The sequence below is a fragment of the Larimichthys crocea genome, chromosome VII, assembly GCF_000972845.2.
Source record: "Larimichthys crocea isolate SSNF chromosome VII, L_crocea_2.0, whole genome shotgun sequence".
In the NCBI taxonomy this organism is placed as follows: domain Eukaryota; kingdom Metazoa; phylum Chordata; class Actinopteri; family Sciaenidae; genus Larimichthys; species Larimichthys crocea.
This window is the reverse complement of record NC_040017.1, coordinates 16,109,314-16,133,518: the sequence shown is the minus strand read 5'-3', so window position 1 is coordinate 16,133,518 and position 24,205 is coordinate 16,109,314. Positions and strand designations below refer to the sequence as shown.

Sequence of the window (24,205 nt, the reverse complement as noted above, 5' to 3'; positions counted from 1 at the left end):
CTAAAGAGCTTCAGCAACTGTTGCCTGTCACAACACAGCTGGACATTCAGAGCTCAGCTGGTTTGTCACAACAAAACAATATGTTCTGATCTTCAAAACACAACTAACCACGAATACATTATCCATTTCACATAATGACTGCATTTATAAAAGTGCTGTTTCTGTTTTAGAAGGTTCTTCTGATGTTCTGTGGGACATCAACAAAGTTGAAAATATCAGTCAAGTAGGGAAAGAAATGAACTCCAGCAGCAGGAGAGGGAACGTGGCAGATATCGAGGAAGAACTGAGAGAAATAAGTGTAGCTGGAGTCTTGAATCCCACAACATGTCTCCATCTGGGTGACATTATACTGTTCACTGTCGACACACGCCACTATCCTCAGTATGATCAGTAAGTCAGATGCTCTGTGTTTCTTACTGCAATGGATATGTGTTTTGACTGGCTTTACACTTGCCCTTAATCCTCACTTCATCTCTTTCAGGGACAACTTGTACAACACAAACAGTGATTTCGACTGGGGTGCATTCAGACAGCTAAAAGAAGAGCTGACTCTGTCTTGGACTCCTCCCAGCTTCTTTTCAGTTGTTTTTAGCCAGGCAGGAGTGTATGCTTTTAAACTGAGCAGCAATCAGCACAGACACTTGGTAATTATGTTTTTAAATAATATAAGCAGTAAAGGTAACCAGTGAAGATGTTATCATAAACAAACTAAACAATTGTTGTTTTTTTATTTGTTTTTTTGCATCTCATTATCATCACATTTGTAATTTATATTACTATCATCAAACATCACATGCATTCAACAACTCCTTTGCCAAGACATTTCTTTTCTTCCCATTGTTTTGGTGACATGCATTCTTCTTGCAAAAATAAATGTTTGCTTTATTTATGCCTAATAAGAAAAGATAAGATTAGATAGACGTTAATGATCCCACACCGGGGAAAATCCCTTGTCACAGCAGCTCGTAGACACGAGGTGGATAAGAAACTACTCAGGCCTTAAGAATTGTTATTACCTGTCTTCGCCTGTTGTTTGTGTATAAATTAAGATAAGAGATGCAGACATGTCACTAAACCCATATGTCGTGCAAAGGGGGTCTTCATGCACTGCAATGCATTTAATGAAGTATATTACATATTACCTCGCTGCTATTTAATTAAGCTGTGATGTGTCAATATGTCGCTGAGACTGATCCATAATTTTGCTTCTTACTTTTCTTAGTATGTGCGGGTGATGCCTGCAGGCGGCCAGTGTTATGAGCCCGGCCCTTTCTTCCCCACCATCCCTGGTCATATGACCAGGATGGGAATCAGTAGGAGACGCAACTTGTTACTGAGGCCGGATTGGCTAGTGACTGGAGGACTGCTATTTGGAGCTGTGGTCATCCTCTGCTTATGTGTTACACTGCTGGTTAGTGTACATACACAAACACACACTATCACATTAAAATAAATAAAGATACACAACAAATCTATTCCATGTGTAGATCCTGTTCCGTGAATATGGGTGGCCTGAAAAGGAGCCAATCAGGGCACGGTATCGCTTGTTGCAGTTGGCCTACCACATGGATGACTACTCATCAAAAGGTTCAAGGACGATCTCTATTAGGAAGATTCACCGAAACCAACAAGCTAGAATAACACAAGACTCCATCCAACCAGGTGCAATATTGTAGCTTTAACACAAACTCACACATGACCACTTGCCACATTCTTTTAAAAGCCTAAAGACCAGCATGTTTCGTAACTTAATCTGTAACATGTCACCTGCACTGTGCACCCAAAACACACATGCACACACACACTATATACACAGAAACACACCAACACTTAATTGGTCTTTGAAGGAGACCCTTCTGACATCTTATGTAACGCTCACAGTGACTCTTACGTCGCTCTTAACTAACCAATTACTGTTAAAGAATCTCTTGTCATACATATGATATCACGTGCACTGACTAACAGGAGCAATGACAACAGTCCAAATGCCACAAGACTTGGGAAATCACTTCAAATGCTATTATCTTGAGATGGTGCACTTTATCACTGCAATTATCACTAAGTATGTATTTAATCTTGCTTTATCATTAGACTTCTATATACAAGCTATCAGTTAAAGATCCACTGTGTAAGATTTAGGGGCCAGTGATGGGATATAGTATGCACAACTAAGTTTTCAATAGTGTATAATCACCTGAAACTGTAAATCGTACCTTAGAATGAGGCGTTTATATCTACAGACATCCTGTCCACCATGTTGGACCGTCATGTTTCTACAGTAACACAGAATGGACAAACTAAACACTAGATCCTCTAGATGGGCCCTTTCTTGTTTATTGCATATTTTGGAGAACACTGTTAGATACTACTAGATCCATAATGGTCCTTTAAACAAGAACATAGAAAAATTCCTCCTTTGTGCCAGCTTTTTCTATATTATTTTCTATAATATTTTGGGCAAAATAAATTCAGAATGGCCCTCACATGCTCTGTAACAAATAAAATTATTTGATGCACCTACAGTAATATTAACAAATGTTAATACATATTATGTTACATAAGTAAATGTAAATATGTTACTGCAATGATGCAACACATCATTTTTAATGTGTCTGTGATATTCTACTGATGTGATGTCTAGCAGTCTGTGCAGACACCTTAGAGGAGTTCTGGGATTATGAACACCAGGTGGATCTGGAGGCATTTAGCAGCAACACCTTCTACAGCCTCCTGCTCAAACAGAGTCTGTCTGTCACCACACGGCTGGGACAGCTCAGTACTGAGGTATGTAACTGCGAAATTATACATAAATATCATACATTACATGTTCATGAATAATTAATGCAGTAGGAGGCCTCAGACAGCAAGTTATATAATAAGATTTTGTTTCTGCTGCCCTGATGGTCAGAAAGCATCCACACGTCATCAAACTAAAATTTAGACAATTAATTTACACACTCAAGTTCAAATCAAATTCAAATTGGCAAATCATCTCAATTCAAGTTTGATGATATACTTAAAATATGCCTAAATTTAATGAGAAGATTAAGCAAGAAAGCTACCATAATCAGCTCTCTCAAAATGTCTTGTTTGTTTAATTTGTACAAAAGTATTAAGTGCAGTAATTTTTCACACATTTACTGACCTGCTGGTATGCAGATGTATGTTACCTTTTGATAGAGCCAGGCGAGCTGTTTCCTCCAGTCTTTATGCTAAGGTAAGGTAACCAGCTGTCGGCTGTAGCTTCATATTTATGGTACAAATGGTACAAAAGTGCAAGTGGTATCGATCTTCTAAGGACAACTTTCCAAGCATTGTGCGTGCAACTTACAGTTAACTGGGTTGTGGCTACAGAATGGATTTTTTGTTTTTTGTTGTTATAGATGACCTGCATTTTTCTTCTTATACAGTGTTACTTCATGTTATTTTTATCATCTCAGCTTCAGGCTAGATTTTAGTGTTTGAAGATATACTGCATTTCATCAGTTTGTCCAAACACAGGAGAGAGAGAGGCAGGACCAGCAGCCCATCCCCAGAATTGGATATTGTAGCCACGCAGTTAGTTATAGCCTCATTCGTCCCAAGCCATGGTCTAATCCAATCACTCATGTCCTATCTTTACCTCCTTTTCTTTTTTAGCTGCTTCGGCCCCTTCTTCACTCATAAAGTTCAACTCTATTGAAACAGATTGGATGTCACATTGTGATGCATCTGTTTTTTTGTCGCACCCCTCTTTCTCTCCTGTGTCCTTCCTGTTTGTACCATCAAATTGCTGGCTGCAGTGTGGGAGACAAAGGTTGTTGTTACAGCCCTCAGGACAGCTGTGGTGATAAAGATGTAAGGGGAGACGACAAATCTCGCACCCCTGTGTCATCCCACAAATGTCAACGTCTCACTAGTATTAGTTGCGTTCTAGTTGCATTGGGGTGGAGACAGATGTGTGATCTAATTACTGTTATTTTATGATGATACTGTTAGTGTTACAAACATTTTGTTTTTTAAATAAGTGTCTGTGTGTATCCAGGTAAAGGAGCTATATCAGGGAGTGCTTGGGAAACTGCAGCTACTCCACCCACGCTCCATCATTGAGGAGAAGATGGGGGAGGGTTATGAGAGGATAAGGAGGGAAGTGGAGAGGGAAGTCGTGCGACGAAAGACTCTGGCATCACAGCTGAGGACACTGCTCGACAGTCAGCTGCAGGTTTCCATCACATTACATCTGTACATCTCCCATTATAAAAATGACAAATTGCTAGTTTCCTTCTGAAAACTAATAGATTCACTCTAATTACAAGGACAGAATAGAGATAAAACAAAGAGAACAAAGTGTATTCATGAGTTTAAAAAGACAATCTTTCTTGGGCTGCAACTAACAATTATTTTAATTGTCAATTAGTCTGCAAATTATTATTATTTTTTATATATTAATTGTTCTAATTGTTTGTTGTACATCATGTCCAAATGCTGTCAATTTCCTAAAAGCCAAACTAACTCTCTGAACTCCAATATTCATCTAACCTTGACAGAAGACAAAGAAAAGCAACAAAACCTCTCAATGTAGAAGCTGTCATTTAAAAATGTCTTGCATTTTGCTCAAATAGTAACCGTTTATCGTTAATAGCTAATCGTTTCAGTTCTAGTTCTTTTCTAAATTGTGTCTGTTACATTAGGTTTGACTGTTTTGCTGGTTTCTCCAGGTTCTGAGGCGAGAGCAGCAGGCCCAACAGAGAGTCCACAGCATGTTTACAGTTCAGCTCAGAGAGTGCATCAGACTACTGTCCAAGGTTTATAACAACAACCAGCCATCCTGCGAACTACATCAGCAAAAGTAGAGCTCCCATTTATCCTTTGCAAAATGCCACAAACAACAAGTAGAATAGAGTAAACCCTCCTTTCATCTTCAATCTGCTGCTTCTCCGTCTTCAGTTTGATCCAGAGGCTTACATCCCTGGTGGATGAGATGGGAGAGCTAGTGTCAGCAGAGTGCCAGCGTCAGGGGGCCTGGGGGTTACTGGGTGAGGGTACAGGGGCCAAGCTGCTCTGCCCTGATACTGGAACAGTACTGACCAAGGACCACATCTTTGGTGAGTGCATTAAGTTTGACAGCTTAAATATTCCAACAGATCTGTCTTTGAATCTTAGAGCAACAGCACCATCTATTGCTAAGAATGTGTACTGCAAAAACAAGATGGCCTAAGTAAAAGAAAAAAACAAAGCCCTGACGAGTGTTTATGTTCTGTAAATGTACACTTTCCCAGCTTTACTTCATGTGTAGTGTGCGATGTATGATATCAGCAAGTTCTGGAGAACAAAGTGACAGAAAATTCCAAAATCTAATTGCAACTTTTGTATTCTCAAGTTTTCTCTCATTCAAAGTACAGTAAACACATTTTCTCCAAATCCAAACATCCCATTAAATCAAATACAAGTGTTTTAAGCAAAGCTATCCCACCCATGGGAGGGTTAGAGGTATACCTAAATGTTAACGAAGCACAATTTTCTGCTTGACTCAAGTTTTTATGCTACAGTGATCCATTTAAGAAAAAATCAGCAGGAAAAGCTGTCCACCCAGTGTGGGACTGTTCTCTAATTCAAAACAGCTTAAATCATCATCACAATCATTTACAGTTGATGATTCCTCTCAGTCATTTCACCTTCTGTCTCTCTCCAGGTCCTGATGGTTCCCTGCGTGTCTGTCATGCACTTCATTGTGATTCAGTCACAGGACTCATAAGACCAAATGCTCACAGCCATATGCTGCTGCACAGCGGCCACACCATGCCGGTGCCACCTGATTTCTTTCTCCACCCTCAGACTGGCAGAGTTATGCCCATATTTGGCAACGTGGCTTATGATCCCGCAACCTCTACTTTAGTGTTAACAACTGACTCGTGTGCAGGTAAAATGAGGGCTGCTTGTTGTTGGGTGGTTGAAAAACAGGTCAAATACACATGATATAACTTTACATTCAGGAATTTAAGGCAGCTGAATCTCAGTTTAATGGTAGTAATAGTGATACCTTCAGTTATAGGTCCAAACAGCAGGGTTTGATGTCAGCCACATGAGTGAGTCTTATAGACTTTTTGCGCAAAGTTCTCTGGAATTGGTCAGCTGACCAACCGGAAGTAGATGTTTTCTTTCTCTGTATATTTTTTTTTTATTCCTCTTGACATTGCTCATATGCTTTATGCACAAAAAACTGGGAAAAAAGGTGGTGTAGGTGGTGGACTGGCTAGAGGTTTGAGAAGCTTTGCTGAATTCTTCTTAGATTTTTGAGAAATGATCATGAATGTGCTCTTTAAACTGTGATTTAATTAAAGGTATACAAGGTAAACAAATAACCAAAGTAGATAGTGGTTAAGTAGCGTAATTAATGAAACTGCATATCATACCTCATTGCATGCATTAAAGGTGACTTAATTAAAGAGTCTTTTGAACAGTCTTACATGTCTTACTCACAGGAGACAACAGAAAGTGGGACAGTCCTCTCCTTCCTTTCATTCCTTACCCAACCTCCCGCCACTCAGACCAGCCTCTGCCCAGCACTCGGCTCAGAGGCCTCAAACCGGGCCAGAGACTGCAGCTGGGTGTACCCATGGCAGACCCAGACACAGGGGTCCCAGTGCCTATTCTGGCTGTAACTATCCACCCTGAGACAGGATTAGTCTACCCACTAGGTGGGGTGCATGTCTGTCCTGTCACACGCCTGCTACAGCCCATCCAGATTGGCTATCCAATGCTAGACTCCAGGACGGGGAATATTGTGCTCACTGTTGGAGTCAGTCTAGATCCAGTAACAGGTTGGTGCTGCTGATGAGTTTTCAATACAGCAACAGTTAACTTCAGTGAGTTAACTTTGTTTTTTTTTGTGTGTGTTTGTGTAGGAGCTGTGCTTCCAGTAGGTGGAGTTCTTTTGGCTGAGTCCATCATTGAACCTCTGAGTGGGCGGATGGTGAGAATAGGAGGGGCCAGCATACGGGCTGGGCAGCTGCTTCCCAATGCTGGAGGATACCAGGCTCTCCTAGACTGCAAGGTGCTGTCAAACATATCCAAAGATAATGTATTATTCAATCTAAGGATGCTAGTTTACTTGTGGAAGCATGATACACATACTATCAACAAAAATGACAAAACAAAGTTCCTCTTACTGAAAGTATTTGTAGCTTTGTGAACAAGGTGCATGTTATGAGACAAAACAGTAGATGTTTGAACAAAGAAAAGACTTAAATATGAGTCAAACAATCTCCCTTAGGTTCTGGCAGTCATGTTTAAAGTGTTGGAGCTCCTGAAGACACTAACTGAAGAGTGGGGGTCGGACCAATCTCTGCAACGTCATCAGGGCAGTGAGAGAGGGAGTGGTCGACAAGATCATCTGCTCACTGCAGCCAAGGAGCTCAGGAAGGCCTGGGGAAGGAACCTGCACTGTCAGCTGCAGCTACAGACCAGGTTGGAAATCTTGCTGGACTGGGCTGTGGGTCTCCAGCAAGATGGAGGAAGTCTGGGTGAGGAAATGCCAGTGAGAGGATGTAGGATAATCTCTTGTTGGCAATACATCACAAACTAACTTCTCCTTTTGCACTCTGTGCTGATATGAACCTCCGCCCTATCTGTCCTCCACTTTTGTTGAAATTGTTGCTTGTGTTTAAGAAAATATGATCCTTTTACCTTTAATCTCTCGCTTGTCATCACTACCATAAATTTGCAGGCCTATCACTTTGTATTTTCTAATCTGCTTCTTCTTTACATCTTTTATGTGATGTATGAATAGAAATTCAGATACTGAAGACAGTCGCTGCTTTTTACATATATTAGGCATAATATTGCACAGAAGAAAACACATGCTTCTGGATGTCACAGTGTTGTCCTTAAATGCCTTCTACTGCCGAGAACAAAAGACTTTTATGTATAAAAAATGACTAATGTATTCTTCTAAGTTTAAAATGAGCATTGGAAAGGTTTCATTAGCCTCAGGTGTCTGACATTTTCCTACCTCAAAGACTTTTCACATGACCTTTATTTGTCATAAGCAAGAACACTGCAGAAAATAACCATGTGGCCTGCTTGCTCCACATAACCACATTATAATTGCACTACAATAACTTATATGTAACCCATATCATAAGATACGGGGACCACAGAATTATTGTGCCTTAAGCATTTCCAACATGTATGCTCTGACTTCAAATCGATAAAGACATTACAACATTAATCCACATCACCCTGCCATAACATACAGTACAGCAGATTACCCACAATGCTGTTGGCGAAATGTACTTTATCTTATTAAAGTGGCAAGTGCAATTTAAGTCTCACTGGATTTAAAGTCTGCGGCAGTTAATTGCACTGTAGGCTTATGTTTCTATCTTTTTTTAGCTGTTTGAGCTCCTGACACATCAATAATCAAATTATATCAGTGCTGAAAACTCTGCTTGCGGCCGTCATGTGATAGGCTTATCATGTTCTCTGCATTTTGCACACATTACAACTCTACTGTGGCTAATTTCATCTGCTGTATAGTCATGTGTGCTTGTGTGCTTGGGAATCTACTTCTTAGTGTTGCTTCCTATAGTGTTTAATATGATTTGACAGATGTGCCATGCAGCCACAATCTTATTTTCCCACTCTGTCTGTACTTATTTTTGCATTTACTTTTGTTTGCAGGTTGTTTGATCTTAGCCAAAGAGAAAGCTAGTACACAGTGTTATCTTATGTTGGCACTAAAATAAAGTGAAGTCAGTGTCTGTGGTGTGGAATTCTTAAGAATGCTCACAAAAGAAGTGACAACTCTGGATTTGTTAGTTTTGGAGTTAAAGAATTAAATAATCTGCTCTTATCCTGTTTGGAGCACCAGAGCATCAGAATCAACTTTAACACAATACTTGTGTTTTGACTATCCTGTCTTGAACATTTCGCAATGGTTAAGCGAATAACTTTTGCGACTATAAGGTCATGGGAACTTAAAGTTAGCTCTTTCACAGATATAAGATACAGCTCCTTTAACTGTAATAAATTGAACTGAATGAACTTCAATGAGTTATGCACCAATATAAAAATGGAGTTAAAGAATTAAATTATCTGCTCTTCTCCTGTTTGGAGCATTAATCAACTTTAACACAATGCTTGTGTTTTGACTATCCTGTCTTGAACATTTCGCAATGGTTAAGCAAATAACTTTTGTGACTATAAGGTCATGGGAACTTAAAGTGAGCTCTTTCACAGATATAAGATAAAGCTCCTTTAACTGTAATAAATTGAACTGAATGAACTTCAATGAGTCATGCACCAATATAAAAATGCTCAAGTATTAAACTACTTTATTGTACTTCACCTTGTGCCTTATTCAGCATATTTCTTGTCAATTTCTTATATAGTGGCGACACCCCACGTAAGTATATTTTTTAAGTCCTGTGTCCTCATCTGACTTTGAAGCTCTTATAGTGGTGACTACAAGTAACTGGGAGGGAATGAGTTACATTTACAAATGCCTCTGGCCCAAGTTACATGAGCATCAACTCAAGTTAACATTTATGAGTTAGTTGCAGACTCGCTTTAGATTCCATCCACCTTTGCCCTCAGGTTAAAAGTTACTGCAGCACTTCTCTAAGACTTCTACTTTTCAACTCTTTTATCTTGGAAATAAATATTTGAGCACCTATCATATTTTGTTTTCTCCAGTCTAACACTCTGACTTCTCCTTTGTTGTTCAAACCAGGAGACATGCCTCTCCCAGGTTCAGACATGTATGTTCCAGCTCTGGTGGGGATGGAGTATCCTGATCCCATGGGATCTGGTCTTAGTGTACCAGTGCTTGGATGTCAGACTGATCTTGTCTCTGGGATTATAATACCGTTAGCAGGAACCATGGAGGACCCAGATGGAAAAGGTAGTATGAAGAAAAAGCGAATATACAGGTCAATGTTCACCTGGCAGTTGATCTAATCCATTGTGTCTGTGATGTTTATAGGCTTAGTGGCTATCCAGTATGGCTCTCAGACTGTTGACCCAGTGACAGGGGTGTTGGCACCAGTGGTTGGAGCCAGGATGGATATGTCCAGAAAAACTGTCGTACCTGTCACAGCTTCCTACTGGCTAACGGTGGCAGATCAAACAGATAGTGTGCAGGTGAGATTGAAACATGTGTTTCCATAAATTATAAAAACTTTTAAATGTCTGCGGAAGTAGTAGAAGTGAAAGTGATTTTATACCCTTGTGGACTTTGTCAGCTCAGTCTTTTGTGTTTAACCTCTAGCTTTTCATTCTTGCAGCCATATTGCATTTGGTGACATGAAATCCTGATCTGATCCTGATGGACTTACTTTTGTTGCCGTTATTGTATGCCAGGTAGAGGCGCTGCAGAGAGAGGTGTGTCTGAGAAACACTTACTGGCAGCAGCAGAGGCAGCGGGAGGAAGATATTCTCTCTGATCTGGACTCTGCTTTATTCCAGTGCCTCTTCAGAGTCACAGAAGCAAACTCTTATCAGGTCAGCAGGGAGAGTTTGCTGTTTTGGTTGTAAATATCTTATATAGCCTTGACTGAGTATAGGAGAAGAAATTCAAAGGGGTTGAGCCTTTTGAACATGTGGAAATGAGTAAGGGGATACATGAATGCTGGGGCAAACAGCATTGGAAAATAATTCTGAAGCTTTTCGTATCCTTGCATGAACTGTGAGTAAGCAAGTTGGTAGTTGTTGTTTTTTTTTTGTACACAACAAAGAGTTAGGGCAAACTGCAAAGTCAATATATCTCTGTGTATGAGTGCCTTTGTTCCTTCTTTTCACGTTTTTTTTTTTGTATGCCAGCATGCAAATATGCGCCTCCACATTTCCTGTTCCAAGTGTGTACTCTGCTCCAGGTCCAGTGGTCAGGGAGACAACTGAGAGAAGCAGCCGTGGAGCTGCAGGATTCAGCGCAGACTGAGGCCCAGAGGAGAGCAGCTCAGCGCTCCCACTTGGCTCTGATCTTGCCTCCACATGTATTACACATCCTCACACTGGGTAAATTGGCTGGCAAGCTGGCAGAATGAAGAGCGTGAAGGAAATTACACTCACGACCTGCACTGTAGTTATATTCATTGCTTTCCAAAAGACACACTCTACATGCCAGCGTCTCACATCACACTCTTCAGTTGTATAGCAATTAACATAATTTCAATGTTCAATGTTTTATTTGAGTTGGCAGCATGTCTTGTCTGTGCATCTCTGTCTGTGTATGTAGGTGACGGGGGGGAGTGGGATCAGCAGTGTGTTTGGCACTCAGAGCTACTGTCAGGCCTTGATAAGGTGGATGTGTGTATGGAGCAGCTGCAGCAAGAACAAGAGAAATGGATAACACAGGGAGGAGACTGGACTACATCCCTCCAAGCTATGGTCAGAATAATGGCCTTATGGTCTGCTCTTTTGGTCCTGTAGTTTAATTGGTGACTGACACAGTTAGGTCAGATGTTTGCTTCCATCTCAGGCAATATATATTTGAGATATGATGCTAGAGGGAGCTTTGGAAAGTCTTGTAATTAAACTTTGCTGCCAGTTCTATACTGCAAGCTGAAACATTGTTGTCTAAATGTAAATAAGACTTTATGCCTATTCTTACACAAGCATGTGTTTTTTTTTAATTCTCCAGGACAGAGAGCTAAGACAGAGAGAGTTGTGGGAGCAGTGTTGTTCCAAACAGACAGAGTTGGACACTGCCCTTAATGCGCTGCACTTCGTCAGACACCTTTGTCAGCTCCGTGCCGACACCGCTCAGGTCAACACAGACACACACTGAATATAAATAAACATAATTATATGATGTAGGCAAGTGGATAGCCATGAACTCTGTCCTTTGTTTAAACCTGAGATGAACAATCAAAACAAATGGTGCTTAATTACATAATTTAGTGTTAACAAAAGGTTGACAAATATATATTTTGTTATCTTTATTTCTCTCTGTGTCATTCTAAACAACCTCTATTCTTCTTGTTTGTCCAGGCACTACTTTGTGGAAACTTTTGGTACAGGGAATATGGTCTGGTCCAGTGCAGTGTGCACAGGCCGACTGTGAAGGTCATGGGTTTACTCCAACAGATTGCTTTGCCTCTGCTGGAGAGGCTAAACCAACTCCTGGAAGACAAACAACCTGCCAGCTTCTCTCCCAACATCTGCAATCAGCACATTTCTGGTACTAAATCAATACCAGATAGGGGTACTTCATGTACTACATGATAGGGGTAGTAATACAGAATAAAAGGCAAACATTTAGATAAACAGCACACATCATTCTGGTGAAAGCACAATAACAGCTTTATTTGGTAATTATACCAATTTTCTTCTCCTCTTTGTGTCATTCTATGATGTACAGTCTTTGAAATTGCTGTACTTCAGCCCACATTTCCCATTTCTTTCACTCTAAGTGAGCCTGCAAATTCCTATATATGAAGTCATTATAGATTTTCCCTCTCGTTCTGGTCTGTGGTTGAAGGGCGAGGCTGGTACTTGAGGCAGAGCAATCGAGCGCAGATACACAGCAGCAGTTGCCGTCATAGACATATATATATGTCTATGGTTGCCATGGCAGGGCGGTGATAACTGACACCGGCAACTGCCGTGGCACACATACATACACACACACACGTAGGTGCTGATTGGCTGAAGAGGCGTCCTGTGTATTTTCGCTCGATGGCTCTGCCTCGAGTACCCGGATGGTTGTCACAGAAAATTGAAATTGAATTGTAAGAACTGAATGTTCACTTCCAGACTAATAAATTCAATTTCAAATTACAATTCAGATTCAGTTTCAGACTAATAAATTCAATTTCAAATTACAATTCAGATTCAGTTTTCTAATGCAATGATTCAAACTGAACAGTACAAATTCAAATTATGCGATTCAAATTCAGTTTTTTAATGCAATGATTCAAATTAAGCCATTTAAATTCAAATATAATATAATATGATTCAAATGTAGTTTCTGGTTGCACATATTTCAGCCCATAGAATGTAGTGAGGCTCATTTATATGATTTTAATAGATCTGGAAATATAATGGAGCTCTTTGCCTGTTTGCTCTTTGTTTGTTTTGGTCTTTTTGTGAACAGAAAAGTGTAGAATATTTCCCGGCTTATCCTTTAAATTTGATTTCTGGCATGTTTCAGGTTTGTCAACAAAGCATGCATATGGGTTAGAGATATCCTCCAGAGTCTGGACAGCCTCTGTGCCTGTGGTGAAAGGTATTTGTTTTACAAGCCACTCAAGCCTTGTAATACATGGCTTTGTATATGTGTAGAAACAATGTAAAGTATGTTCATTGTCAAAATACAGCAGAATAGAGAAGTGGGAAGGGAAACAGCCACTGTGCTGTAAAACCTCAGCACATAAAACTCCAAGGAAAAGTTTTCCAATAAGAAAACATTGCAAACATTTGTTTGTGTTTCTGAAGGAATATCCACCCAGTCTTTGAGGGAGCCTGTCAATTTAGCTCAATCCAAGGACACGGGTTGGCAGGCAAGCTCAGCACTGACACGCAACTCACAGAGAAACACTGGATCCTCAGGAATTCACTCCCAGGGTGAGATAACACACGCATTTTAATACTGCACGCAAGAACCCTTTCATCCTGTGCTGTGGTCTGTTTCAGTGCTCTGCACTGAGCAGGTTACAGTGTATATACCCAATGCACGTTCTCCACTAGATTCTAGTAAGACTTCTGGAAACGGATACGCACGCATTTACATTGGGGGAAATTAAGCAAAAGTGTGCTTTATGTCAGTTATAGGAAAAGATAGATACTTCTCTCTTGTCTGTCCATTAAATGCGAAGCTCCACAGCAGGCAACCAGTTAGCCTATCTTAGTGTAAAGACTGGAAACAGGTATAAAGGGTAATTGGATAGACAGATTTCAGACAGTATTAATTTCCTCATTTAAATAAATCGATACACTTAATGAGTAGCTTAATTTTAAACCTTGATTTTCCCGACAGAGAGCCAGAAAGAGTCTGCTCAGCCTACGCATATGTCAGTGCCCACAATTCCAGGTAACATCCTGATGTAAAATAATACATGTCTAGACTGTGTGGCATGTGGCATGTCACATTAACTTTATCCATTCATGTTGCTCCCCCAGAAGAGGAGTGGAGCAAGCTGTTGGAGCTCTCTCCTCTGTTCCAGCTGTTGAAGGGGGTGCAGCAGCAGCTGAAGGACTGGGCCTGTGGGGCAGGGCTTCTTAGAGGAGAGCTCACTGGTAGGTAGGATACTTGCTGGGTTTGCTTGGTTTACTAGCACCAACTGTAAGCTGAAATTTACATATAAAATATACTGTACCTGCACACACACACACACACGACAAACCTAGGCAGCATAATAATTGAGTATTCATAGATAATCAAGCATAACACGCACATCAAATATATTTTCTCCCCAAATCAAACGTAACTGCAGAAAACTTGAATAGCCATGATTTTTTGAAAATATTTATGAATAATGTTTCCATTGTGTGATGGTGAACTTTTGTGAAAAGGTTAGATTACAACCTTGTTTAAGTGCATTTTTCACATTTCACCACTGCCTGCATGTTTTTTTCAGCAGCTCTTGCTTTCTCGCTTTCTACTGCTTGATGGATCCCAGATGGTAGACATGGGTCGTGTTTAGGCATATGTTAGTTTGTTTGGCTTGGGGGACGCTGGGGCCTGATTAAATGACTTTCATCAGATATGTCTTACTGAGGTGCTGCCAAATGATGTAGCAAAAAAAGAAAAAGAACTATTAAGCTTTTTTTGCCACACTATGACTCTTGGGATAGAAATGCCAATCTGGTGGTCCACCAGTCTCGTCCCGACTATAATATCTTCACAAATATTAAGCAGGTTGACATGACTGTTTTGTACATTTTGCAAACTTACAGTTGTACTGAACTGAAAGTTACAGTTGTACTGTAAGTTTCAGTTTGACATTTGTGGTTTTAAGTGGGAACTTCGGGAAGGGTCACAAACATGTGGTCAAGCACTGTCGCACATATGTGCACTTTTGTCTGTGATTTGCCTAGGAGGCTATACAGAAAACACACAAATTTTGCTTATAAGTGATCAGATTGCTACTTTGATAGCGGAGTAAGTAATAAAATGTAGTTCCTGTCATGTCATGTCTGTGTTTTGTCCAGATAAAGGCAAGAGTTTCATGGATGTCCTTGATGCTCAGTGGGAATGTGAGGGCGAGCTGATCCCTTTGGACCCAGCGGTCCTTAACCCCAGAGAGTTTCTGGTCTACCAGCATGGAATATTCCTGATGCACACATTGAATAATCTAAAACTGGTTGGTGTCAAAGTCATTCTCTTATTTTCAACCTTGTCATTTGTTCATTTTTTAATTGCTTTTACTCTTTAATATAAGCCTTTGAATGGCCTGGCCCAAAGCTTTTTTTTCTGTTAAATTTCTTATGAGCCTCTGTGTTGGCCTTAATTTATTAATAGCTCTTTGTTATTTTAATTCTGAGACATATTAGCATTGATATATCATTATTTTTAAATCTTTACTGCGGGCTGAGCTTCTGTTGGCATATTGTAATACAAAGGCTTGGTTCTTTTTTCCAACAGACTCCTGCCATTTCACTTCAGATAGCAGCTAGTCTCCCAAACAACAACTACTTCAACAATGCCTTCAGAAATTCCTTCTTTTATCAGGTAAACTAACTCTTTTATGTGACGATGTTATTTAAGACTTTATTTATGTTTTTCAGTAATCGTTCAATCAATTTGAACAGTATTAGTGCAAATTAGTTGACTAATAAAGTTACAAGTGATGCACACAAAACAAGATCAATACAATAGACATGCAAAATTAATAGACAAAGCATATTAAGGCAAACTTATATAACTCTTAAAAAGTTTTTAAAAATTGTGTGGTCAATATAACCAGGCTCAGCAGAGGCTGACACAGACATACTTCACATTATCATGGCAGGACATATAGTGAAAAGTGACAAAAGACATTTTTAATCAAATCTTTGTAATGAATATAATGAAACATGCTGAAACTATTTCATAGTTGCTGTTTCCATTGTCATTCAGTCAGACGCAAGATAAACATTACTTTTCTGCACATGTCCTTGTTTTCCCATCCAGTCACGGTGGGACACAGGAATATCCAGTCGGGATCTAACTACTTTCGACTTTACAGCATCAATCAAAGTGCATTAACCTTTTAAATCATAAACAAACATGACAACTTCAACCATTCATTTTTATGATGAGATGTATTAGACCTAAACAGAAGACCCCTACCAAACACAAAGTAAACTAGCATGAAACACCAAGATTTGTCCTTTATTTACTCTGTTTTGGCATGCTTTTGTAAGTGTGTTGCTTTGGATACCTCAGAAGAGATTGAATCTACGCAAGCTGTCAGGGCTATGTATAGCACATTCCTGAAGAGGCCCCTAGAAAGACACTATAACTTGAGACAAGTTGTCGTAGCCTCTTGTGTCACCATAGATGGAGATTTTAATGCTGGCCTTTAATTCATGCTAGAATTAGTTTTTACTCACTGTGTCTGAAAGTTTTCTATTGGATGTCTTATATAAGCAGACGAGGGACAATCATGTACAACCTCTTTGTTTGCTGGAAAACTATAAAGCACTTCCTCTTTTTCACAGGAGATACTCCACTCTATTTTCTGTGTGAAGGTCTGGTCTCCTATATTTTATATTTAATCTTCAACCTCTCAGTGTTTGTGTATATACTCTGTATTTCCTCCCTTACTGTGTATTTCCTCCCTTCGCCAGTCTTGACACCTATAACCTCAGTAGCGTTGGCGCCTATGAGCAATTTAAGAGGAAGAGAAACAAAGGCTACATATTACAGTGTAGATACAGTATGTTATTAGTTAAGTTGTAAAGAGTTACACAAGTGGATTGGACAAAGAGTCCATTATATTATTTTTGGTTTTGCAGAGTATTCAAATAATATGAGTGGGTTATGATCACTAATATGTAGGGGTGGGAAAAACTTTCTTATTTTTATGATTTTTTTTTTAATCAGTTTTTTTATTCCTGACTGAATTTCACCCGCACTACTCTTCCACTAGCACCTACACTGGCCTGATTGCAAGAATATTAAATGGAAATGCTCTAGTTAACCACCTTCTAATGTGTAACCGTGGTTATAGATGAATATATTTATGTTGCAAATCTACTTTTGCTGCTGGGGAAATGTTACTTGTAAAGTCTAGATCAACCCATGAGAACCTTCATCTATAAATCTTGCTTAGTCACACAAAATTTGTAATTTCCGTTTAAAATCGCTGAGGAGAGGCTATTGGCACTTTTAAGCAACAGTTGCACTCAACACATGGAGGCTAGGGAATCTTTACTTTGAATGTAGATGGATTACTTTATTTATAAGTTGGCAGAAGTTATGCACTTACAATAACAATGCTTCAAAGGTTAATAGCAATAGTGCAACAATCATTTTTTCTTATAATCTAAATCTATGCTTTCCCTCTTTTAAATAGTTTACTCGAACTGCCTTAAAGTCTGTAGACAGGGGTCAAAAAATCTCAAAAATCACAAGCATTAACTGCTGAAGATGTAGATTAATTTGATGAGAATTGTCGGTGTTACCCTTAAATAAAGAGGACTGGATTCAAAGTATCTAATACATATACAATATACTGTACCTGCACACACAAGAATTTATTATTCTTGTACAGGAAGGAGCGTTTAACAGTGCAAGACACAAGAGGGTTACAGAGAAAATAGGTTCTTATACATTGTTCAAAAACGGGCTGTCTCGGACACCTCCCCACTGATACAGATAACGTCATAACATTCCTTTGGTTGGTCTACTGCTCAGAAATTAGCACTTTATTTTATATCCACATGGTACTCCCCTAGCCTGTCTCTCCTGTCCTTATACCACTAATTTATAATTGTCTCTCCCTGCCAGCCTCAGCAAATCAGAGGCCAACTAAGGGAGGTATGCGAGACATGTAAAAGACAGGACACATACACTACCTATATGAGTTAAAACATCTGCACCCCAGTATAATCCTAATTTTTACAACAGTCAGGGTTTGGTCTACGTGACCTCAGCCCTGAGCTTTTAGCCAGATCCCACACTGGAACCTCCCTTTCTCCCTTCTCCATTAACCATGATTCATCACTCATCATTTATACATGTTTCTCATTTCTTTCTTACTGTTGTGGTGAATCCTCCTGGATTGCTGGTGGATTTTCTACCACTGATAACTGTAGTCGGCGTAGTTAATGACAAAGACTTCTGATTCCTCTTGAAGCTCTGGAGTCCTTGTAGTTGTTGGGGTTCTTTCTCTTTAGGTTGGGTCTCTTGTCTGGTGTTCTGTTGTACCTTTTTCCATTCTTCAGACTTAGTAGGCTTTATTATTTTTGACAATAGCAATGACGCTGCTGAAGTAACTGAATGACATCTTGTGTTTTGGAAATATAACATACTGAAATCTGATGTACTGTTTTGCGATTCAACTTTTTCTCATATTCTTGTTCAAAAAACGAAATAAAAAATGGAATTGTACTGCAATTGGCACCCCAAACTTTGTGATCATATTGAAACAGAGGATAAACATAGTCCTAGTAATACGATTGGCATGGTAGTGTTTGTAGTCAAGGTGGACATGGAAATACAGCTGAATCTTGTTAGCTTGAAGGATTACAGCACCAGCTCCAATATGGCTTGCATCCATGTGAAGCCTGGAAGGCTGATCCAATCAGAGAGCTAACTTCAGCTTTGCAGTCAGAGGAGCAAAAAACAGAAAAACAGAAGTAATTAAAGCTGCAAGCAGCGATGGTCGGGCCCTCGCACATGTGCGTACGTCGACTGCGCACTTGATAACCACAAGAAGTTTCAGACCTATCAGGAGGTGCTTCCTGCCGATTTCTTCTTTGAATCTTTTTATGGATCGCCACACCCACACCGTTTCCTCAAAATTCATCATTTTGATAAGTTTTACTAAGGAAGTCTATATGAACACACCTACCAAGTTTGAAGTCAATGGGATAAAATCCCCTGGAATGCGACCCCTGGAAATGACCCAGGGTGACAGGTGTTACTGTTGTTTATCACCACATTATCTAAATATACCATGCAGTCCAATAATGACGATATTCATGAGTCAATGAAATGAAGCTGGTGCGTGAGTGGAAACGGGACAGATGGTGTTACGATAGATTGAGCTCTTGGGGTTAAAGACACCTGCCAGTACTACCCCATCAATGCACTAAATTTACTTAAAAACTTAGCTGCAGCAACTTCGCCAATGCAGTCCTGAGGAAATGACAAGAGAAAATTGAGGAAATTCATTGAGGATTAAAGGTTATTATTTTAGTGTTTGTAATATTCTTGCATGTTTTTTCTGGCTTAAAGTAGATCTGTTTCTGGTAAACAGTGAGAACTTTCCAGGACTTTGGCCTTTCACTTTATCTTTTAGCTGAATGGTGTGGAGGGATTGTGAGAGGATGTTGTGCAATCGAGATATGAATGTTCTTCTTTGGAAAAAAGTAATTAGCTGTAGGTGTCCACAACGTGCCAGACAAGGAGGGAGAGAGAGACAGAGAGTGTATAAAAGAACGATGTGAGGGAAACACAGGGCTTTTGGCTTCTGCAGAGCTGAATCGGTCATCTGAATCAGTCATCTATAATCCACCCTTTGCAAAGTACTGCCAATGGTTTGGTTTACCTGTTACTTTATGGTTATGGCAACTCTTTGTAAGCATGCTATGCAAGTTGCAACATCACACTTATATAATTATATTATAATATATTTGTATATATTGTTTTTTGGGGGAATTTAATTGAGTATTTTTAATTTATGCCACTTCTACTTCCCTCGTACAGTCAGATTAAAAGACCACAAGATTCAGTTTCTCTTCTTGTCCCCATAGCATAGTCATTTGTTTGTCATTTGTAAGAAATGAATTGTATTGTACATGTGATTAAATGTAGTACTGTGCTTACCTTTTGCAGTGTATTATGCATGTACGTATTTTTGTACAGCTGTAACATGTTACTGAGAATAAGTCTTAGATTCAGTGTCAGTGACTCTGTTGGCTCTGGCCTTGTTGACAGGAGGCAGAGGAGACGCTCTTTGTCCGTCGCCAGAGGCTCCAATCAGTTGGAGGCTTCTCTCTGCTGCTGCTTCACTGTCTGTCCCATGTCAAAATTAATAACATGAGCTCTGACTCCAGTCCTGCCTTCCAGAGGCTATTCTTCAAGGTACAGACAAACACTCAAAGTGTTCATGAATCATTAACAATTTGGGAAAATATAAGTAGTTGAAGATATATTTTGATGTCAAATGTACATTCAAAGTATGACATGATTGTTGTTTTGTATTTTTTCTATTATCACAGATACTCCAGGCATGTCTGGGGGAGTTATTTCATGCCAGACTGGGCATATCTGCTGCTGGACAGGAAGCCAATTTGAGTGTGTTGTTTCAGGACCAAGAGGCCTCTTCAGGGGACTTAAAGGGGCCTCCTTTAGACTCTCATGCTGCCTCGCTGCTTTATAGGCTTCACAAACCAAACCGAGGATTGCTGTCGGAAGATGTAAGAACAGAATGTTTCTTTGTTAATTTGCCATAATGCTCTGATTGTTCATTATTTTTTTTCTTCTGTCAGTATTGTGCAATAGGATTGTAACCAGATATTGCATGTCTCTTCTTTGTCTGTTTGTAATTATGGGAGCAGGAAGTGGAGGAACTTCAGAAAAAGCACAGGGAATCGTCTCTGTTCACCAAACTTGAAGGACTTTTGAGAGAGAATAGCTCTGAAGCAATGGAGAAAGACGGAGACCAGATTGTGTCAACAGATGTAGTGACAGATACAAGGACTTTTATCCCTCCACATTAATGTTCAAGATGAAAAATTCGGTTTTAAAGTCCAAATATATATATTTTTTTACTCCAAGTCTTTTTATTGATGTTTATACAAAAAGACATAGTGTACAAAGTACATAGATACAGAAACTTCAGAAATAATACAAATATAAACATCACCCCCCCTCGCTCCAACAGAGCCCCATCCCTGCAACAATATTGCTGTACCATTTAACAATTCAATATTGACTGAGCTTGTAAGCAGACACTTGTACATACCAAAATTACATATACGAAAATGTATAAAAAATAAATAAATAAATAAAAGAAACACAAATAAATAAAAATAAATAAATAAAAATTTAAAATTCAATATGTAATCAGAAGCGGTCCTTATGGGTTGCAGATTATATGCAATACAAGATCAGTCATATTAAACACCAGTATTAGCGACATCTAATTTCTCTATATAACTTAAAAAAAGGTTTTTCATAGAGAGTAAAAAATTTTAATACATCCTCTTGTAGAGTAACGAATCTTCTCTAATACCAAGTGGTGTAGAAGGTCATTGATCCACATTTTATAGGTTGGGGGAAGTTTCTCCTTCCACTTAAACAATATCAAGCGCCTAGCTACAAGAGATGCAAAAGCCATCACACTCTTCGCCTGGCGGTCAAAGTGAGTGTTGTGAGGAGTTACTCCAAATATGGCAGTAATGGCAGAAGGTTCTTGGAAAACATCTGAAAAGGTTTTGAATATTGACTGCCAGAAATTGTCTAGCTTTGAACAAAACCAAAACATATGTGAGAGGGGGGCTGGTGTTTGCCTGCATCGATCACAAATGGGATCAATACTAGGAGTGAACTTTGCTAGTCTTACTTTAGACCAATGCAGGCGATGCATAACCTTGAACTGGATAACCGTATGTCGTAAGCAGATTGAAGAAGAATGTATTCTATCTAAAAGCCCTTTCCCAGATATTCCCAGGAAGTTCAAGCCCCAAATCGCCCTCTCATTGAGTCTTTAGTTATGTCAAAGGCTCCAAATTATATTTGTTTAGTAGGGAGTATATGTTCCCAATAATCCCTCTGGAGCCTGAGTTAAGCTTCAGAATGTCATTTAAGACGGAGTCGGGTGGCTGGGATGGGAAATGAGTAAAAGATTTTGATATAAAACTACGGAGCTGCAGAAATCTAAAAAAATGAGAATTTGGTATGTTAAATTTAAGCTTTAATTGATCAAAGGACGCAAAAGTATTGTCAATGAATACATTTTCTATTGTGGCAACTCCTCTATTAGCCCATTCATGAAAAGCACCATCTATAAGTTTCTTGTTATAGGAGCACAAGTGGGCAAATCTTTGAGAGAGAGACCTCGTCTGAACTGTGTCAGGATTCTAAAAGAGTGTTTCACAATTGGATTTGAGGTGTATTTAGATATGGATTCCAAAAGAGGGAGTTTTGAGCATAACAGTGAGTGTAAAGAAGTATGAAGACAAGAGGAGTTTTACATTTGTAACCATTCAGGGTTAGTGTCATTAGACAAAGAGTCTTTCCAAAACAGCATAGTCCTAATGTTGGCAGCCCAGTAGTAAAACTGGAAATTAGGGAGGGATAATCCTCCATGTTGACGATGCTGTTAAAAGATTTCCTTCCGTATTCGTTTTTTTTTCTTATTCCATATAAATCCCGACACCAACTTGTCCACTGACATAAAGAAGGATTTAGATAGGTATAGGGGGACGCACTGAAATATATACAGAAATCTGGGCAAAACATTCGAAAGTCCAAATATATTTGAGAAATAAAAAACAAAACATACAGAGGCAAGTTAATTGAGGAAATATATGGAGCTTATCAGAAAGGCTCACGTCTTCCTTAAAATCACGCTCTGCCCATGATACTATCAAAGTGTTACCTGTTAATCTGTTTTTCCGTGGAATGTTGAATGTGTTGTCTTTGTACTGAAATCAATTTAATATACACAGAAAGTGTACGTTTTCTTTTTATTCACATTTTATAAAGCTGGTTACTTCACAAATTGGTATTGAGCTATACTCTAAACCAAGTATAACATACATTTGCATATGAACGATGCTAATAACTGTTGCATAATTGAACCCACTCTTCAAATATTGATCATAAACAGTTTTTGTAACATACTGGATTGTTTCTATGTTCTGTATAGATTTATTCATTATTGTCAAGTCCTGAAGCTAGGCCCTTTCAAACAATACAAAGTATTTTGTAGTCAGCTTAGGCAAAGCATTGGTGAATGGATTGATGCAGGCACATTTTCACACAATCAACAATTGCTAAGTTTACGTACATGTGCATAATCAACGATTAGGCTAAGAGCTGAATTTATCTTGGGCTGTACAGGCTCCAACAATGATCTAATGACACTTTTTCTAATGGCTAACTGTATTGTTTAATCAGTGGTAACGTGGCGTTAGGTCTGAGTGTGATTCTGTTAGGTAGGGCTGAATGTACAAAACCCACATGAAAAAGGATGGAAACTCTGAATGGTCTGATGGGACCCACACTGTGTGGACGGAGGCGGCTGATGCAAGACAAATGTGCTCTGTGATTATGGAATGTGCTCACTTTGATTAAATATACATTTGCTCCTTGTCCAACCCCTTTTGTTTATCTAAAAACCCTTCAGCCAATAGCTTGTTCTGCTCTGACGGGTTAAATACCGCTGTACAATGACAATGCAGGAGAGGAATCATCGCAAACGCCAGTGCTGCACCCCTCAAAAGTTTTAGCAATTTTCTGAATGTTGTGCACTGTGAAACTGGATAATATCTGGCATGAGGTCCAGCAATGTAAACAGACCATTTTGGATTGCAAAATTTGAAAAGCTTGGACCACTTCATCATCAGGGAGGGTTAAAAGCAAACCATCTGGACTGCAGAGACTAGTTGCATGTTCTGCATGTCCCTTCTAAAAAGGTTGATTCGACTTTTAATAAATTTCAAGAAAGAGTGCTGCACATCTGTGCCTTCAACAGATATTGGAGTTTTTTGTGGTAGTGCTTAGCAAAACCAGAAATGCCTACAGTGATGATAAAGTTAGATGTTGGTATGCTCTGGGGCTTTGTGGAGAGGAGATGTGTTACCATTAACCTGTACTGACAACAGTGGGTCTTGTAAAAGCTGAATTGTTGCTGCTTGAATTTTTTGCTGTGTTCCTGCATCTCCATGACATCCCCATACTTAACCTGACTTAACCACCCAACGGCACTTTTTTGTTTGCCTGGTTCCTCTTTGCTGATTCTTCAGCCTTTCTGTCCCTTTCTCTCTTAGCCCCGTCTCTCCTTTTGTGTTCCTGAACTTTTCTCTCCCTTTCTTCTCTCTGAATCTGTCTCTCGAGCTGCCTGTG

General features: G+C 39.4%; 1 protein-coding gene across 1 annotated transcript; it reads left to right on the top strand.

Annotated features, from left to right (window-relative positions):
* The first annotated feature begins 1,234 nt into the window (after positions 1 to 1,234).
* On the top strand, positions 1,235 to 21,306 carry LOC109140339 (uncharacterized). The gene is made up of 25 exons (XM_027280318.1): positions 1,235 to 1,313; positions 2,645 to 2,784; positions 4,025 to 4,201; positions 4,698 to 4,828; positions 4,927 to 5,084; positions 5,672 to 5,899; positions 6,462 to 6,800; positions 6,885 to 7,033; positions 7,253 to 7,502; positions 9,713 to 9,883; positions 9,965 to 10,122; positions 10,342 to 10,482; positions 10,854 to 10,995; positions 11,216 to 11,367; positions 11,621 to 11,746; positions 11,971 to 12,160; positions 13,133 to 13,207; positions 13,417 to 13,545; positions 13,958 to 14,011; positions 14,101 to 14,217; positions 15,133 to 15,284; positions 15,566 to 15,652; positions 20,069 to 20,215; positions 20,353 to 20,550; positions 20,692 to 21,306. The coding sequence occupies exons 1-25, from the start codon at positions 1,235 to 1,237 to the stop codon at positions 20,851 to 20,853; spliced, it is 3,852 nt and encodes a 1,283-aa protein (XP_027136119.1). The 3' UTR covers positions 20,854 to 21,306.
* Positions 21,307 to 24,205: the final 2,899 nt, after the last annotated feature.

Excerpts from the sequence above, each read along its gene's own strand:
- LOC109140339 (XM_027280318.1), top strand. The coding sequence starts at position 1,235 with ATGCCTGCAGGCGGCCAGTGTTATGAGCCCGGCCCTTTCTTCCCCACC. Across the intron at positions 14,012-14,100 it reads GTCAGTGCCCACAATTCCAG|AAGAGGAGTGGAGCAAGCTG; the intron begins GTAACATCCTGA and ends TTGCTCCCCCAG. Across the intron at positions 20,216-20,352 it reads TCCAGAGGCTATTCTTCAAG|ATACTCCAGGCATGTCTGGG; the intron begins GTACAGACAAAC and ends CTATTATCACAG.